At 33.1% G+C, this 15,397-nt stretch overlaps 2 protein-coding genes across 4 annotated transcripts in view; both read left to right on the top strand.

Moving 5' to 3' along the window:
• Nucleotides 1-15,397, top strand: part of LOC141376079 (uncharacterized) — a 996,984-nt gene that overhangs the window by 597,266 nt on the left and 384,321 nt on the right. The gene's annotated exons all lie outside the window — the stretch shown is intronic.
• myo10l3 (myosin X, like 3) overlaps nt 1-15,397 on the top strand; it is a 157,177-nt gene that overhangs the window by 53,730 nt on the left and 88,050 nt on the right. For all 3 annotated transcript variants that reach the window (XM_087267542.1, XM_087267541.1, XM_087267540.1), the window contains exons 4-10: nt 966-1,153; nt 5,377-5,511; nt 5,596-5,734; nt 6,262-6,346; nt 6,467-6,573; nt 7,964-8,093; nt 9,804-9,922. In XM_087267542.1, the coding sequence (XP_087123668.1) occupies nt 966-1,153; nt 5,377-5,511; nt 5,596-5,734; nt 6,262-6,346; nt 6,467-6,573; nt 7,964-8,093; nt 9,804-9,922 (903 nt within the window). The remainder of the gene's footprint in view (nt 1-965; nt 1,154-5,376; nt 5,512-5,595; nt 5,735-6,261; nt 6,347-6,466; nt 6,574-7,963; nt 8,094-9,803; nt 9,923-15,397) is intronic.

The raw sequence follows: 15,397 nt of genomic DNA, 5'->3' as shown, positions 1-15,397 counted from the left end.
GACAGTGATGTAAAAACAGATCTGGATCTGGAATCTTTTCTATTAGTATAGCTGATTAACCATGTGGATGCATAACAGCCTTCCTGAGCCTACCAGTAGGCAGAGAAGGCCCCTACTGGCCCATATCTATAAGCTAATAAGAAAGAAAGAAAGAAAGAAAGAAAGAAAGAAAGAAAGAAAGAAAGAAAGAAAGAAAGAAAGTCTTTTCTTTTATCGTCTTTTGTACTTCCTGTCTTTTGACTTAATGTCCACTGGGGGTGATATATTGATTTAACTGAGCTAAAAACATCATTATAAAAGCCTCATTAGATAGCCATTTGCCAATTAGCCATTAGCTGATGTGTAAGAGTTGAACACACAATTGTCAGTGGATTTATAGATCTTTAATAATGACAAACGATTATAATTTGCAACCATATCGATAAGAAAGCACACTTCTACTAGTGGGTTTCATATAGTAAAAGTCAGAATTATTAGCCCTCCTTTGATTTTTTTTTCTCTTTTAAATATTTGCCAAATGATGTTTAACAGAGCAAGAAAATTTTCACAGTATGTCTGATAATATTTTTTTCTTCTAGTAAAACTCTTATTTGTTTTATTTTGGCTCGAATAAAAGCAGTTGTTAATTTTTTAAAAACCATTTTAAGGACAAAATTATTAGCCCCGTTAAGCTATATATTTTTCGACAGAACAAACCATCATTATACAATAACTTGCCTAATTACCCTAACCTAATTAACCTAGTTAAGCCTTTAAATAATAATAATTTTGATTTCAACTGTTTATTAATCACATTTTATTGCTTTCATTGGCACTTTAAAAACAATTAAGGAGATTTTTCTAGATTGAATCAAATCATAGTTACAGTATATACCCGTTTTAAGCTGTAAGTGCAGTTAATATGTCTTTAGAGTTAAAAAATAATAATGTTTAATGACCATACTGTTATTTATTCTACCTTGCAGACTAACATTGGCTCGATCCTGGCAGCCATGAATCCTTATAAGCAGATAGCAGGCCTGTATGACAGCGAGGCGGTGGATGTGTACAGCAGACATCATCTGGGTGAACTTCCTCCACACATCTTCGCCGTGGCCAACGAGTGTTACCGCTGCCTGTGGAAGAGACACGACAGTCAGTGTGTGCTCATCAGGTGACCTACAATACAATGCAAACTTTATTTTCAGACTTAGTTTTAATTTTTTTCTCGCACAACAGCATGTTAAATACTCCTCACAATGGGACAAAAACTAATATACATACATAAATATAAAAATAAAAGTTTAATTTTACACAGACCTTATTAAGCTCCAAGACAGCCCAGGCCCGTAGCCTGCCAGTGGAAATGGGTGGTTCTTTTTTCTCAAAAAGTGAATCTTTATTTGGCTATAGGCCTCATTTAGGCTATTTAATTATGAGATTTAAATTCTGCATTTTAGTGAAATTTTATGCACTATTGGAGCTGAAATAGATTGTCGTATGGTAATGATAACCTAAAAAGTACATTTGGAAATTCATGGATAACAACAATCCGCTTGTTAAGTGGTGACGTGTTTGTGAAGTATGTGTATGTCTGTTTCCGGGTCCAAGCTGCCATTCATTTGAGTGGAGAAATCATTCATTTAGGATCACATTTTATTCCTATCACACATTAAAGTTAATTTTATATAGTGTATACAACAATCTCTGGGCTTGCTGCATAACAAATAACAAAAATTTAACAATTTATAAAAAAATAAATCACTTTCTGGCCATCGGATATTAGGCATGGACATATATACTGCGATCGTGATTTTCGAAAGCATTAAGTTGCTTTGTAAACGTTTATTATTACCATTTCATGAGTCTCCCCATTCAGTTGAATAGAGCGCTTGGACCCGGAAGCCGCTTGGCGTGACGTCACACTTAACAAGCGGATAGCCAAAATAGTATTCAAATTAATTTCAATACTTTTGGGCCACTTTTGGTTCTTCACACCTTTTCATTGGTAATTTTTTGTTTCAAAGGTCCAAGATATAGAACAAAAGTTACTTGTAAAATATATCCTCAATTTAAAAACAATACAGTAGTGAAAAATGACTTCACTTATATCAGATTGGATGTCTTCTTGCACAGCTGGATGTAAAAAGTACTCAGAAAAAATAATTGTTAGCATTGGCCAAAACTGATTAGCTGAAGTCACACCGAAGCGACAGCCAATAGAGGATTCCACTTTGTCTTAAAACCTGTTTTGATGGGTTATTTTCACTATTTATGATGGCATAGCGGTAAAAATAGGACAAATGAGCTTATGTATGGGACACATTCTGGACCTTTATCAATGACAAGTGGGTCTTTTGACCCCCTGGCCACGGGCTTTCAGCCTAATGTACAAATGTATGTTTTAATTTCACTTTGGACTTTAAATCGATGATTAAACTTCATGATTCTTAATTAAAGACATGATTAGCGTTCAAAATTATGTTTCTAGCCAGCCTTGTAAGTTTCTTGTAATACGAAAGGTCATATAATTTTTCAAGAGGCTATCTCTGAGCAGATTTTAATCCGGTTCATCAACTTTGTTTTTAATCTAACAGACAGACTCACATACCATACAAAATTACATTACTGTGGGACATTCATAAGTACAGACATAAAAAAAAAGACGCTCCAAAAGACTAAATTCCACTATCGACCTCGTGCTGCTTTTACACTGCATCATATCACACCAAGTGCGACCAGATTTTAGAGTAAAATTTAAAGACGGTTAATCAAATCCTGCAAATACAAAGACTGCTGTTGGTCATTTTTGCTGTTCAGATTGAAGCACACAAAAGGACTGATGTATACATGAGTGATTCGGTAATCTGCTGTTCCACAGGACTGTAATCCAATCAGAGTATGACAGCTCAATCTAGAGATGGATTACGTTTGACTCATATTGCAAGGTTTATTGCGTAACTCGTTTTGCTATGGTGGTCACAGGTCAGGTGTATTTGCTTTAGTGGCTAGATGGAGTAAGAAGACCTTGGAAGTGAGCATTTCCAATAATTGTGGGATTGTTCACATGGTATTTGTCCATCTTAATTAAAAGTTCTGTGTGTGGGATTTACATAAAACAGCTGATATGTTTAATTTTTAAAATTAAATTACTAATATTAATGTGGGTGTCAAGGTGGCAGAGTAGGTAGCACGATCATCTCATAGCAAGAAGGTCACTGGTTCGAGCCTCAGCTGGGTCAGTTGGCATTTCTTGGAAAAGTTAGCATGTTTTCTCTGTGTTTGCATGGGTTTCCTCCGGGTGCTCCGGTTTCCCCCACAAATCCAAAGACATTGTATATGTGAATAGGGAAGTCTAAATTGTCCGTAGTGTACTGTATGTGTGTGAATGAGTGTGTATGGATGTTTCCCAGTGATGGGTTGTAGCTGGAAGGGCATCCGCGGCGTAAAACATATGCTAAATAAGTTGAGGGTTCATTCTGCTGTGGTGACCCCAGATTAAAAAGGGGGAATAAGCCGAAAAGAAATAGAATGAACGAATATTAAAAAAAATTATTATGCTCGGTGGAACAAACCTGGGCATTAATTTGCTGTGTTGTGTTGTACAATCATAGTAAATATAGTTTGATATTTTGCCCATAAATTATTGTGATCAATAGCATGTGAAACATTTATGAGTCAGCAGGTCACTGCAGACTGCACAGGGGTCAAGTGAACATCATAAATCACTTTAAAGAAACTGGAAAGTTTACCAACTGATGTTCAACGACATTTTGAATTATTTTTCAAATGATAAATTTGAGTTTTTTCTCTCATTCTCTCTCATATTTAATTCAATGTATTACTTGCAGCTTCTGTAACTAATCGGGAAATTTACTAACTAAATTTACTGCAAGTCATATTTGCTTCTGCACCATTTTTTTTTAGTTTACCTCATAACGATTGGCTAAAATAAACAAGATGAAAAGCAATTGAGAGATTTTATAGCGCTCAAGAGCAGATATTACAAAATGTGAAGTTTCGTCTGATGCACTCTGCACTATTTAAAACCTACACAACTGTATTTTCTCTCTGTTAAAGATGTTGAGTATGGCAGCTTGGTTGCAATATTTATCTAATCTGACATTTTGGACTTTTTTTCTTCCCTAATAGTGTGATAAAATCAAACAATTATGTTTTTTTTTATTGGATGACATACTGTCCAGTAAACTCAGTTATAAAAATAAAAATAAAATAAAAAGTTACAAGTCCTTATTCAGGTGATGCAGTAGGTAGTGCTGTAGTCACACAGCAAGAAGGTTGCTGGTTCGAGCCTCAGCTGGCTCAGTTGGCGTTTCTCTGTGGAGTTTGCATGTTCTCCCTGCGTTCACGTGGGTTTCCTCCTGGTGCTCCGGTTTCCCCCACAGTCCAAAAACCAAAATCAATCAAGGAAATAAAAGATTTAAGGTTGTTCAAAAAAGCTATCAAAAGATGGTTGTTTGATGGGGATAATTAGTTTGCATGGTGGACGAGGATGTTTTAATTTATATGTTACTTGAGTGTGAATAGGTTTGCGGCTGGAAGGCCATTAGCTGTGTAGAACATGTGCTGGATAAGTTGACTGTTCGTACCGCTGTGGCGACTGTTTGTTTTATTCTTCATTAGTATTTTGAAGCCATACATTGTTTTTATTTAACAGAGGACCACAATGGAAATAAGCCCAGGGCTTTATTGTGTTTTTATCCTCGACAGTTTTTTTAACAAAGTGTATGGAATACTTTTTGTACAGTTTGTCTAAAATCTGTCAAATAAAATTCAATTCAATTCAATTCAAACATGCAGTACAGGTCATTTGGGTAGGCTAAATTGTCCGTAGTGTATGAGTGTGAATCAGTGTGTGTGTATGTTTCCCAGAGATGGGTTGCAGCTGGAAGGGCATCCGCTGCGAAAAACGTATTGTATGCTGGATAAGTTGGCATTTCATTCCACTGTGGCGACCCCAGATTAATAAAGGGACTAAGCTGAAAAAAATGAATGAATGAATGTTCTTATTCGCGAAATTCTGAGAAAAATGTATAAACTCACTTTGTGTATATGTGTATATTACTTACCAGATATAAACTCACAATTCAAACTTTACAGCACATAATTGTGAGTTATTATTTATACATAATTTGCAATTTTCTATTATTAATAATCATATATATTGTAATATATTTTAAATCTGTTTTACTGTATTTTTATTAAATAAGGAAGCATCAGTAATCATAAAGGACAAAATCTTACCAACCTCAATCAAACTTTAGTTATATATTTATTTTTTGCTTTATTAACCTAAACCCATACAACTACAGACTAGAGTGTGCCTGTGTTTGTTTTTTGCAAGTGCTTCATATATGCATCTCTGTGTGTGTTCAGTGGAGAGAGTGGTGCTGGGAAGACGGAGAGCACTAAACTGCTCCTGAAGTTTCTGTCGGTCATGAGTCAGAACTCCACGGGCTCTCCGCTGTCAGAGAGGACAACCCGAGTCGAGCAGGCCATCGTACAGAGCAGGTCAGACACAACACACAACATCCAGACTGACTCTGCATCTAAGCTTTTTCTGTTTTCACACCTGTACCTCCTGTCCCATTCCAGCCCAATAATGGAGGCTTTTGGAAATGCAAAAACAGTTTACAACAACAACTCCAGTCGCTTCGGAAAGTTCATTCAACTTCACTTCTCCCAGAGTGGAAATATCCAGGGTGGCTGTATTATTGATTATTTGCTTGAAAAGGTATACTTTTATTTTATCCATGATTTCTCTATGCCTTGTGTTGAACGTGAGTTATGGGATTAACTTTAAAGTGTAAACTAACAGTAAAGTGTTTTAAAGACCTGCCATGAGGTGTCATTATTCTCTTAATAGTTCTTCCATTGAATATTAAAAGAAGGAACAATTATTTAGAGGAATTCAAAAGAGTCTTGGCCACAGATATATGCTTGTGAGATAAATATGTAAAAAAAACAAGTGTATGTTATTTTCTTCTCATTTAGTTTTAGAAGATCTAGTAAATTGAAACTGACAGTCCAGTTTTCAGAGTTGAAGTTTAGTTCATGGTTTAATTTTCACTAGTGAAAGTCCATACATGTATACCTTGTATATGGTTTGATCATCATAGCACAACCCTATTAATTTATGTTTCAGCATTTATTATTGGAAGTTGGCTACCCATAATTTGAACTGCAGTAGTCACTAGTGGGAAATGGTAGATAGCCCTCTGTAAATACAGTTGCATTAAATCCTTTAACATTTGTCTCCAGAATCGAGTTGTGCGACAAAATCCAGGAGAAAGAAACTATCATATTTTCTATGCCTTGTTGTCAGGTGCCAAGTATGAACACAGAGGTGAGCTTTTATCATGATTTTTTGTTAAATTGGATTTAATTCATAGAGATTTTGAGGAAGCTTAATAATTTTGCCGACTGTAGTGCAGTACAGTATATTGAACCCTGTTTTCACCTTCAGAAATGTATGTGCTAGCTGACTCTCCTGAAGCTTATCATTACCTCAACCAGTCCGGCTGTGTAAAAGACAGAAGCCTAGATGACAAACACCTCTATGATAGTGTAATGGTGAGTCAAGAAATTGCTTTATTATCTTTGTGTGAAAGCATTGTTCTCGCACCTCAGACTGATACTGTTTTCATGAACACACAGATGCTGTTTTACTATGCTTTAATTAATTTGCCACTAGAGGGCACCACATCCTGACTTTTCTGTATACAGTTCATAGTTATAGAGATAGGTTTGTTTCTTTATTATTCAATCAAAAATATTTAGTTTTAGGGGAAAATCAAGTACATATTAATAAAAAAATAAAAGATTGCAAATAAACTATTAAACTATTGTCCTATTATGCAGTTACCACAAATTCTGTTGTCATTTATTGCACATGTAGAATCTTTGCTTGCGAGTTGAAATCTTTTGCTTGCGCATTGAAAAGTTTTGAAACCATGGGATTAATTTTGTGTCTTTAATATCCAAACATTTCAACTCGCAAGCAAGGATTCTAGATGTGCAATATAAAAACTGCATAATAGGACAATAGTTTATTTTTGCAATCCAAAATATTTTATTATCATTGATATGAGTTTTTTAATTAAACATTTTTTGGCAATCTTTTATTTTTTTATTACCATGTACTTAATTAAATTTGATATCTAAATGTTTTTGATTGAAAAAAAAAAATCTATCTCCATACATAGTAAACTAAGGAGGACTAACCGGAAAGTTATTATTCATGTATATTTAACCTATACAATTTTTAAAACAGAGTTTATTTTATTTATTTATTTACTTATATTTTACTCAGATGCGAATATTCACATTAAAGCATAATGTGTCCAGATTCCATTTCTTCTCCTTGTTTTCTTTCTTTTTGACACTAGATGTCAGCATTTTTTGAAGAATTATTGTTTTCAAACTATTTCATTAACCAAGCGTGCATGTATAGAATTGTTTCTATACAGTATAGAATTGTTTCATTGAACTGTAATTAAACTTAATCTATGTATGTATGTATGTATGTATGTATGTATGTATGTATGTATGTATGTATGTATGTATGTATGTATGTATGTATGTATCTATCTATCTATCTATCTATCTATCTATCTATCTATCTATCTATCTATCTATCTATCTATCTATCTATCTATCTATCTATCTATCTATCTATCTACTGTATCTATCTATCTATCTATCCATCCATCCATCCATCCATCCATCCATCCATCCATCCATCCATCCATCCACCTATCTATCTATCTAATCTGTTAATGGCCAGTATATTGGTGATTTAAAGAATGTCATCTATCTCTCTCACACATGTCCCTCATTGTCTTGCAAAATCACATCTTCTGCCCCCAACAGAGCCTGATGGTCACCTTCATTAAATAAAGTATTACAATAAAAAATGCATCTTGACACAGATGAACAGTTTTGTTGTATTTTAACTGTGTAGGAAGCGCTGAAGGTGATGGAGTTCACTGAGGAGGAGATTCGGGATGTCTTTAAGTTACTCTCTGGAGTCCTTCAGATCGGCAACATTGAGTTCATGACAGCAGGAGGTGCTCAGATCACCACTAAAGGAGGTTAGTGACACATCATCAACTGCCGGAAACATAGTTAGCATGTTATACATGCTTTTTAAATAGTTATTTCAGTAAAACGACCTCTTGCCTGTAGCCCTGGCACACAGTCTCAGTTGATGTTTTATCTGTCAAGGGTTATGAATAAAGGCCTTCACAGAGGAGAGTGCATGTAGAGGCATGCTACATTTACTCTGACAACTGTACTTCATATGGGTGATAAGTCACTAATCTGTCTTAATGCTGGAATGGCTTCAAGTAACTGCTGATTCTGTCATTGACAGAATGTTTTAAATTTTCTTGAATGAGGGAATGGGGAACAAAATTACAGTTGAAGTCAGAATTATTAGCCCCCTGTTTATTTCTGTTTAAAGAAAACTTATTTTCAACTTATTTGTAAACATGATAGTTTTAATAACTCATTTCTAATAACTGATTTATTTTATATTTGCCATGATGACAGTAAATAATATTTGACTAGAACTTTTTCAAGACACTTCTATACAGCTTAAATTGACATTTAAAGGCTTAACTAGGTTAATTAGGTTAACTAGGCAGGTTAGGGTAATTAAGTTATTGCATAACAATGGTTTGTTCTGTAGACTATCAAAAAATATAGCTTAAAGGGGCTAATAATTTTGTCCCTAAAATGGTGTTTAAAAAATTAAAAACTGCATTTATTCTAGCTGAAATAAAACAAATAAGACTTTCTCCAGAAGAAAAAATATTATCAGACATACTGTGAAAATTTCCCTGCTCTGTTAAACATAATTTGGGAATTATTTAAAAAAGCAAAAATATTCAAAGGGAGGCTAATAATTCTGACTTCAACTGTATATTATACTGTATTAAATAGACGCAAAAACTAACATGAAAAGGGCTATCTAAATCTTTCATCTCTCTCTTATGTTATTATGTCTTATGTTATGCCTCTTATGTTTTGTTATTTCACTTTAAAACCATTTAAACAAAAACATATTCACCACCACAATGTGAAATTACTGAAGTTATACATAGGAGCTAATTTTCGGAGGAATTTTCTGGTGGAATAGATTTTCTCTTCATATTTATATTAATAAATTCTATTTAAAGATGTGATGGCAAAGCTGAATTCAGCTGTCATTATTCTAGTCTTCAGTTTGTATTAGTAATAATTAAACATTTGATTAATTAAATTAAATGAATCAAAAATTATGAATAATTATTATCAGTGTGTAAAACAGTTGTTTACTACTTAAGAACTCTCTAAGGAAAACCATTTTTGTTGGGTAAATTTCCAAATCTATTTACTATAAATTTTGATATTCAATGTTAATGTGTCCTTATTAGTGTTCATTTAAAAAAAAATAATAATTTAAAAAGTAAATAAACATCTTATTGACATAATTATTTTCAGAAATATGCTTAAGAAAATAACTAGAGGGTCAGTTTTATTTTTACTATAGATGAATATTGGCAAAAAGAGTACAATTATAAAATAAATTAACTTAAGTAATCTAAAATAATCAGGCATTACATTTACAGACTAAAATCTAATTCTTTAGCACTTGGGAAATGAAATGATGTGTATTTATTTCTAAAAGTACCAATACTACATAAATAATAATATTACATTGGCAACCAAAAACAAACCTTAATTAGTGTGTTGAACATCCATAACTTCTAAGCCATGCACACATGGACTGATGCATTGTATGTTGATTTGCATGACAGTGGTCAGTGTGGTCAGTGATCTGCTGGGACTGGACTCTTTTCAGCTGTCTGAGGTTTTGACACAGCGCTCGATGATCCTGAGAGGAGAGGAGATCTGCTCGCCCCTCACCGTGGAGCAGGTACAGATCTGTGTCCGCTGACTTGTCTTGACATGTCCTGTGCTGAACTGGCACGTCTAAAAATAAGATCTTTGTTTATTCAAATACGGGCATACATTTTTGCAGTGGTTTTCGAAAGTGTTACTTGGTACAGATTTTTTGATGTTTGTTTTACCCATCAAGTTGTGGCATGTGCGTGCCCTCGGTGTGTCCAGAGACATGTTTACTTCCCTGCATCCCCAGACTCCCCTCTGATTGACTGACAGACTGTCATTAAAAACATGCTCACACACCCATAAGGCTGTGCAGAAAAGCATCTTTGCGTGACTTGGTACCATTTCCTGTTTTTTTGTCCCCTTGGATTCCTGCTATAATAACTTGGCGATAAAGATCTCATGAGAAAAACACAATGAGTGTGGAGACGGCGGTTTGCAGCCGCCTAATGGGGGCAGTCTGTCACATAAATATACACATTAAACACAAGAGACAGTCAGTGAAGCACAAGCTTTCTTAAAAGGGTTGTTCATCCTCAGAAATTTCCAAACAAATTGTCATTTACTCACCCTTAGGCCATCCGAGATGAGTTTTTTAGATGAAAATGTGGTTCCTAGTGATACATAAAATGCAAATCAAAGGCTGCCAGCATCTTGAGAGTCGAAAAAACATTTACAGGCAACACAAAATTAATACTATATATATATATGTATATGTATATATATATGTATATATATGTATATATATATATGTATATATATGTACATATATATATATATATATATATATATATATATATATATATATATATATATATATGTATATATATATATGTATATATATATATGTATATATATATATATATATATATATATATATGTATGTATATATATGTATATATATATGTATATATATATATATATATGTATATGTATATATATATATATATATATATGTATATATATGTATATATATATATGTATATATATATATATATATATATATATATATATATATATATATATATATATATATATATATATGTATATATATGTATATATATATATATATATATATATATATATGTATATATATATATATATATATATATATATATATATATATATATATATATATATATATATATATATATATATATATATATATATATAACCTGAGAAAATCACAGATTTAGGCCAAGCTTCCTCTTGTCAGCAGGTGGCGCTATGACTGTAACTCATTATTGGCATGTAGATGTCTTCAGTAGAGGAATCTCATTGAACCTGTGATTTTTGAGGTAGATCAGACATTGTTTGGCTGAGTTATAAGTACTTCCACTGACACGACCTTCGACAAAAAGACTAGAACTCCTCGATATAACATTGTTAGACCCTTTTGAGACCACCTCTTAAATTTAGTGCTGATATGATGAAATTTGTAGAAGGAGTTTGTTACACTGTAAAACATGTCATTTCCTGTTGCCAGCAAGTGGTTCTATAACTGGATATTGGCATGTAAACGTGTTCAGGTCAGGACTCTTATTAAATGTGTGGCGAAACATCAAAGTTTGAGAGGCCGCCACAGACACGCCCTTTGATGAAAACTCTAGATCTTTGTTATTTAACATCGCCAAGTCCTTTAGATGACAATACCCAATTTTGGTGTTGATGTGATAAAATCACTTGGAGGAGTTTGTTGATACAACGCCTGGTAATAAAAAAACTGCTCTTTTTTTGGCAGAAGTTAAAAATATCTGACTTCCTGTTGGGTTTGAGATTTTGCTCCAAGAGACCTTTTTGTAGGTATTGGCATGCTTGATGTGTGTGCTAATTTTCATATGTGTGCATGAAATGTACCAATGTGGGGCACTTCATTGAATGTTTGTAGGCGGTGCTACCTGTCGAGTCATTTTGCCACACCTACTTCCGAAAGCCATAACACATGAAAATTTTCGGAAATGTTTGTGAGTTTTCGAGCATGTTTAGACCCTCAAAATTTGCGTTCATTCCGGGACAGAATAATAATAGGAAGAAGAAGAAACTGAGCAATTCCAATAGGGCCACGCACCGTTCCAGTGCTCTACTAAAAAGTTTTGTCAGGAGACCCAGATATTAATTCTGTTATACCTTAGAATTTTTAATTATTTGTTAATATATGAAAAGTTTAGATGCAATTGCCATTTCCATCAAAAATGAACATTTTTCTCAGCCACCTTCGTTTATGTTGTGTTATTTCCCTTTAAAGACCAAGAAAAGGACTGTAAAGTGAAATTACTGAACCTACACACAGGAGCCTGATAAAAATGTTCATTTTAGAAGAAAATTTCAGATGATATTAAGATTTTTCCTTTAAACTCTTCACATGTTAGATAATATTATGTGAGATATAATCTAGTAGCCAATGACATGTGTTTTCTAATCAGAAGGACTACTGTGTTAAACGAATAATTATGTTTAATGTTATACTGAGACAAAAAGGTCCTTTATCTTTGACTGAGGGTGAATAAATGAACAGCAAATTTCATATTTTTATGAACTATCCCTTTGAGAATTCATCTTTCTGCAACAAAAGTTCAAGATCTACTGAATACAAATCAAAGACTTGTTTTTTTTGTCACTTGAGACTAAAGAGAGAAAAATAGTTGAAAGTTTGCACATGCAAATAGTAAAGAGACCTCAACCCACACAGTCCCATAAATCTCGTCTTGCACGAAGAAAGAGCCCTGGCCTTTGTGACCGACTCAGTAGAAACACACAAGCAATCTTTTCACGAAAAAAACAATGGCCACTAACTCCAGCCTGTGTCAGCAGTCATAAAGCAGGGCCATGTCTTAATGGAAGCCCTTATTCCTGCTCTTTTTCCCATAATGCTTTAACACAGTGGTCAGGACCTCAACAGCTGCCATTGAGCGTATCCTGCCCAAACAGCCATTCTTTCAGGTCTTTCTGATGGAGCCAACACACTGTTCAGAATCAGGCAGAAGTGTCTCTGACTGATGAATTATAGTGTCGCTGAAACAATAGACGGGAGTTTGGCATTCAGAGCAATAGCAGGGGCTAATTTGTGGGTATTAACTTTCTCCCCTTCTGTAATCCAGTAATAGCAGCTCAGGGTTATTGCTGGGTTTATGAGTTGAACTGAAACTCCAGATGCAGATATTTCTCAAGAAGCTGCACCGCTTTTCATCACCTTTAAAAATTAATTGCTGTGTCAGTTTTAGAGCATGTATAAAGTTAGCTCTCACAGTATCTTAAAGTTTATTTTGCTAGTACACATTGTTATTCACTGTAAAAACGCTAGGTTCCACAAAATTCCTTTACTGTATTTTCGCATTGGAATTATAAGGTTCTATCTGCATTCTAAATGATTTTGAGATATTGAGCTTCAAAGGTTTTGCATACTATATAGCAAGCAATAAGTGTGTAACAGTTCTCTTTCATACATAAACATGAGAGACCCTGAATTTACTCTAAATATACAGTTGAAGTCAGAATTATTAGCCCCCTTTGACTTTTTTTTTCTTTTTTAAATATTTCCTAAATGATGTTTAACAGAGTAAGGAAATTTTTACAGTATGTCTGATAATATTGTTTATTCTGGAGAAAGACTTATTTGTTTTATTTTGACTGGATTAAAAGCAGTTTTAAATTTTTTTAAAAAACATTTTAGGAACATAATTATTAGCCCCTTTAACCTATTTTTTTTTTTGATAGTCTTCAGAACAAACCATCATTATACAATATATTACCTAGTCACCCTAACCTGCCTAGTTAACCTAATTAACCTATTTAAACCTTTAAATGTCACTTTAAGCTGTATAGAAGTGTCTTGAAAAAGATTTAGTAAAATGTTCTTTACTGCCATCATGACAAAGAAAAAATAAATCAGTTATTAGAAATGAGTTATTAAAACTATCATGTTTACAAATGTGTTGAAAAAAATCTGCTCACCGTTAAACAGAAATTGGGGAAAAATTTAACAGGGGCGAATAATTCAGGGGGAATAAAAATTCTTCAACTGTAAATTGTTATTATTCTCTTAAATTTGCAAGTCGGGGTAAAATAAACATGGCAAATGCTGACAAAACCTTCTAATTCCAAAAAGTAATTTTTCACTTGCAATTATAAGGTTTTATCTGGCAGATCCTTCATCGAAGCATTACTTTTCAAGAAATACTACCAGTCTGCTTATTATTTTATTAAAAAAATTAAAACTGGTATTGTAACAATATGTTAATGTTCAAGAAAGGTACATTTGTTTTTTATAACATTTATTTAATGTTTCAGGATGACTATTTTTCTTGTTCAAATTAAGCATACAGGGCTGTGCTAAATATTTTGTCCAGTTCAGATGTTAATTTTATGTAATACATTTGTAATATGTTTTGAAATTTATGCTTCATATGAATTATTCAAATCAAATTTAAAGACTTTAAAAGAAAACAGACAATGAGCAAATTAATTTCACAGACTAAATATACAAATAATTTATTTTACATTTAATGTATTACTTTTTTTTATAACTGTTTCTTTTTCAACTATATAAAATTGAACATTTCATCTCAATGTCAAAAATGCTTTTAAATCATCACATTTACACACATCTTTTCAGTTTCAGGTTTGATCACAATTATGTGTAGTGCGGCATTATCTAGTCGACTCTGATTCTTTCTGGTATTTCTTGCTGTCAACGGAGCAATCCGGAAAAATGACAAAGAAAACTGATCCTGATTGGTCCTTGTGCGTGCATCTGAAATGCAGATTGGCTCAAAGAAAGAACCTTATAACTCCAAGCTAGTGTTTGACTTTGTAGATAAAACTTTTTTTGTTTTTTAAAAAAAGTCTTAAAATGTAAACATCTTATACAAAATATCATCACATCATGGAAAAAAATTGTCATTTAATAAGAATACATGTGAAATATTTGAATTTTGCCAAAAATGTCAGATAGAACCTTAGAATTCTAAGGTGAGGATATGTTGTCTTAACACAAATTGATTTAATAAACGTTATTATTTTGTTTACCAATTTAAGTGGATTGAACGTAAAACAATAAAAAAAAAACTTAAGAATTGTGTTGATTCAGCTCATTTTATATAAGTAGTTTGAACAAGTAGCAAAAATAATTTTGGTAAAAAATGAATCCATGCTAGTTAATTCTCTGAAAAATAGAGTTTGTCTTTGTAATATTCAGTCACAGTATTGTCTGGAAGTACATAAACATACTGAAATGAAAACCTCAGCAGCTTTAACATGAACATGATGTTACTGTTTTTCCAACACAAAATTATTGGGGTTACTTTGAAAGGCTAACCGGGTTCTTTGTTGGATTTGGGTGGTTTTTATGTGATCTTGTGTATAAATCAGGAAAGATATTCATTATTTTCACATATCTCTCTCACAGCATGTTTAAAGACACGCACAATTACACACCACTGCAGATTCAGCCCATAAAACTGTGAACTTCACTGTATTTCCACGATGATGAAATTCAAATGGACAT

Source organism: Danio rerio, chromosome 9 (assembly GCF_052040795.2).
Source record: "Danio rerio strain M-AB ecotype USA chromosome 9, GRCz13ab, whole genome shotgun sequence".
Taxonomy (NCBI): domain Eukaryota; kingdom Metazoa; phylum Chordata; class Actinopteri; order Cypriniformes; family Danionidae; genus Danio; species Danio rerio.
The sequence above is the reverse complement of the archived record's forward strand: the minus strand, read 5'-3'. Positions and strand labels throughout refer to the sequence as shown.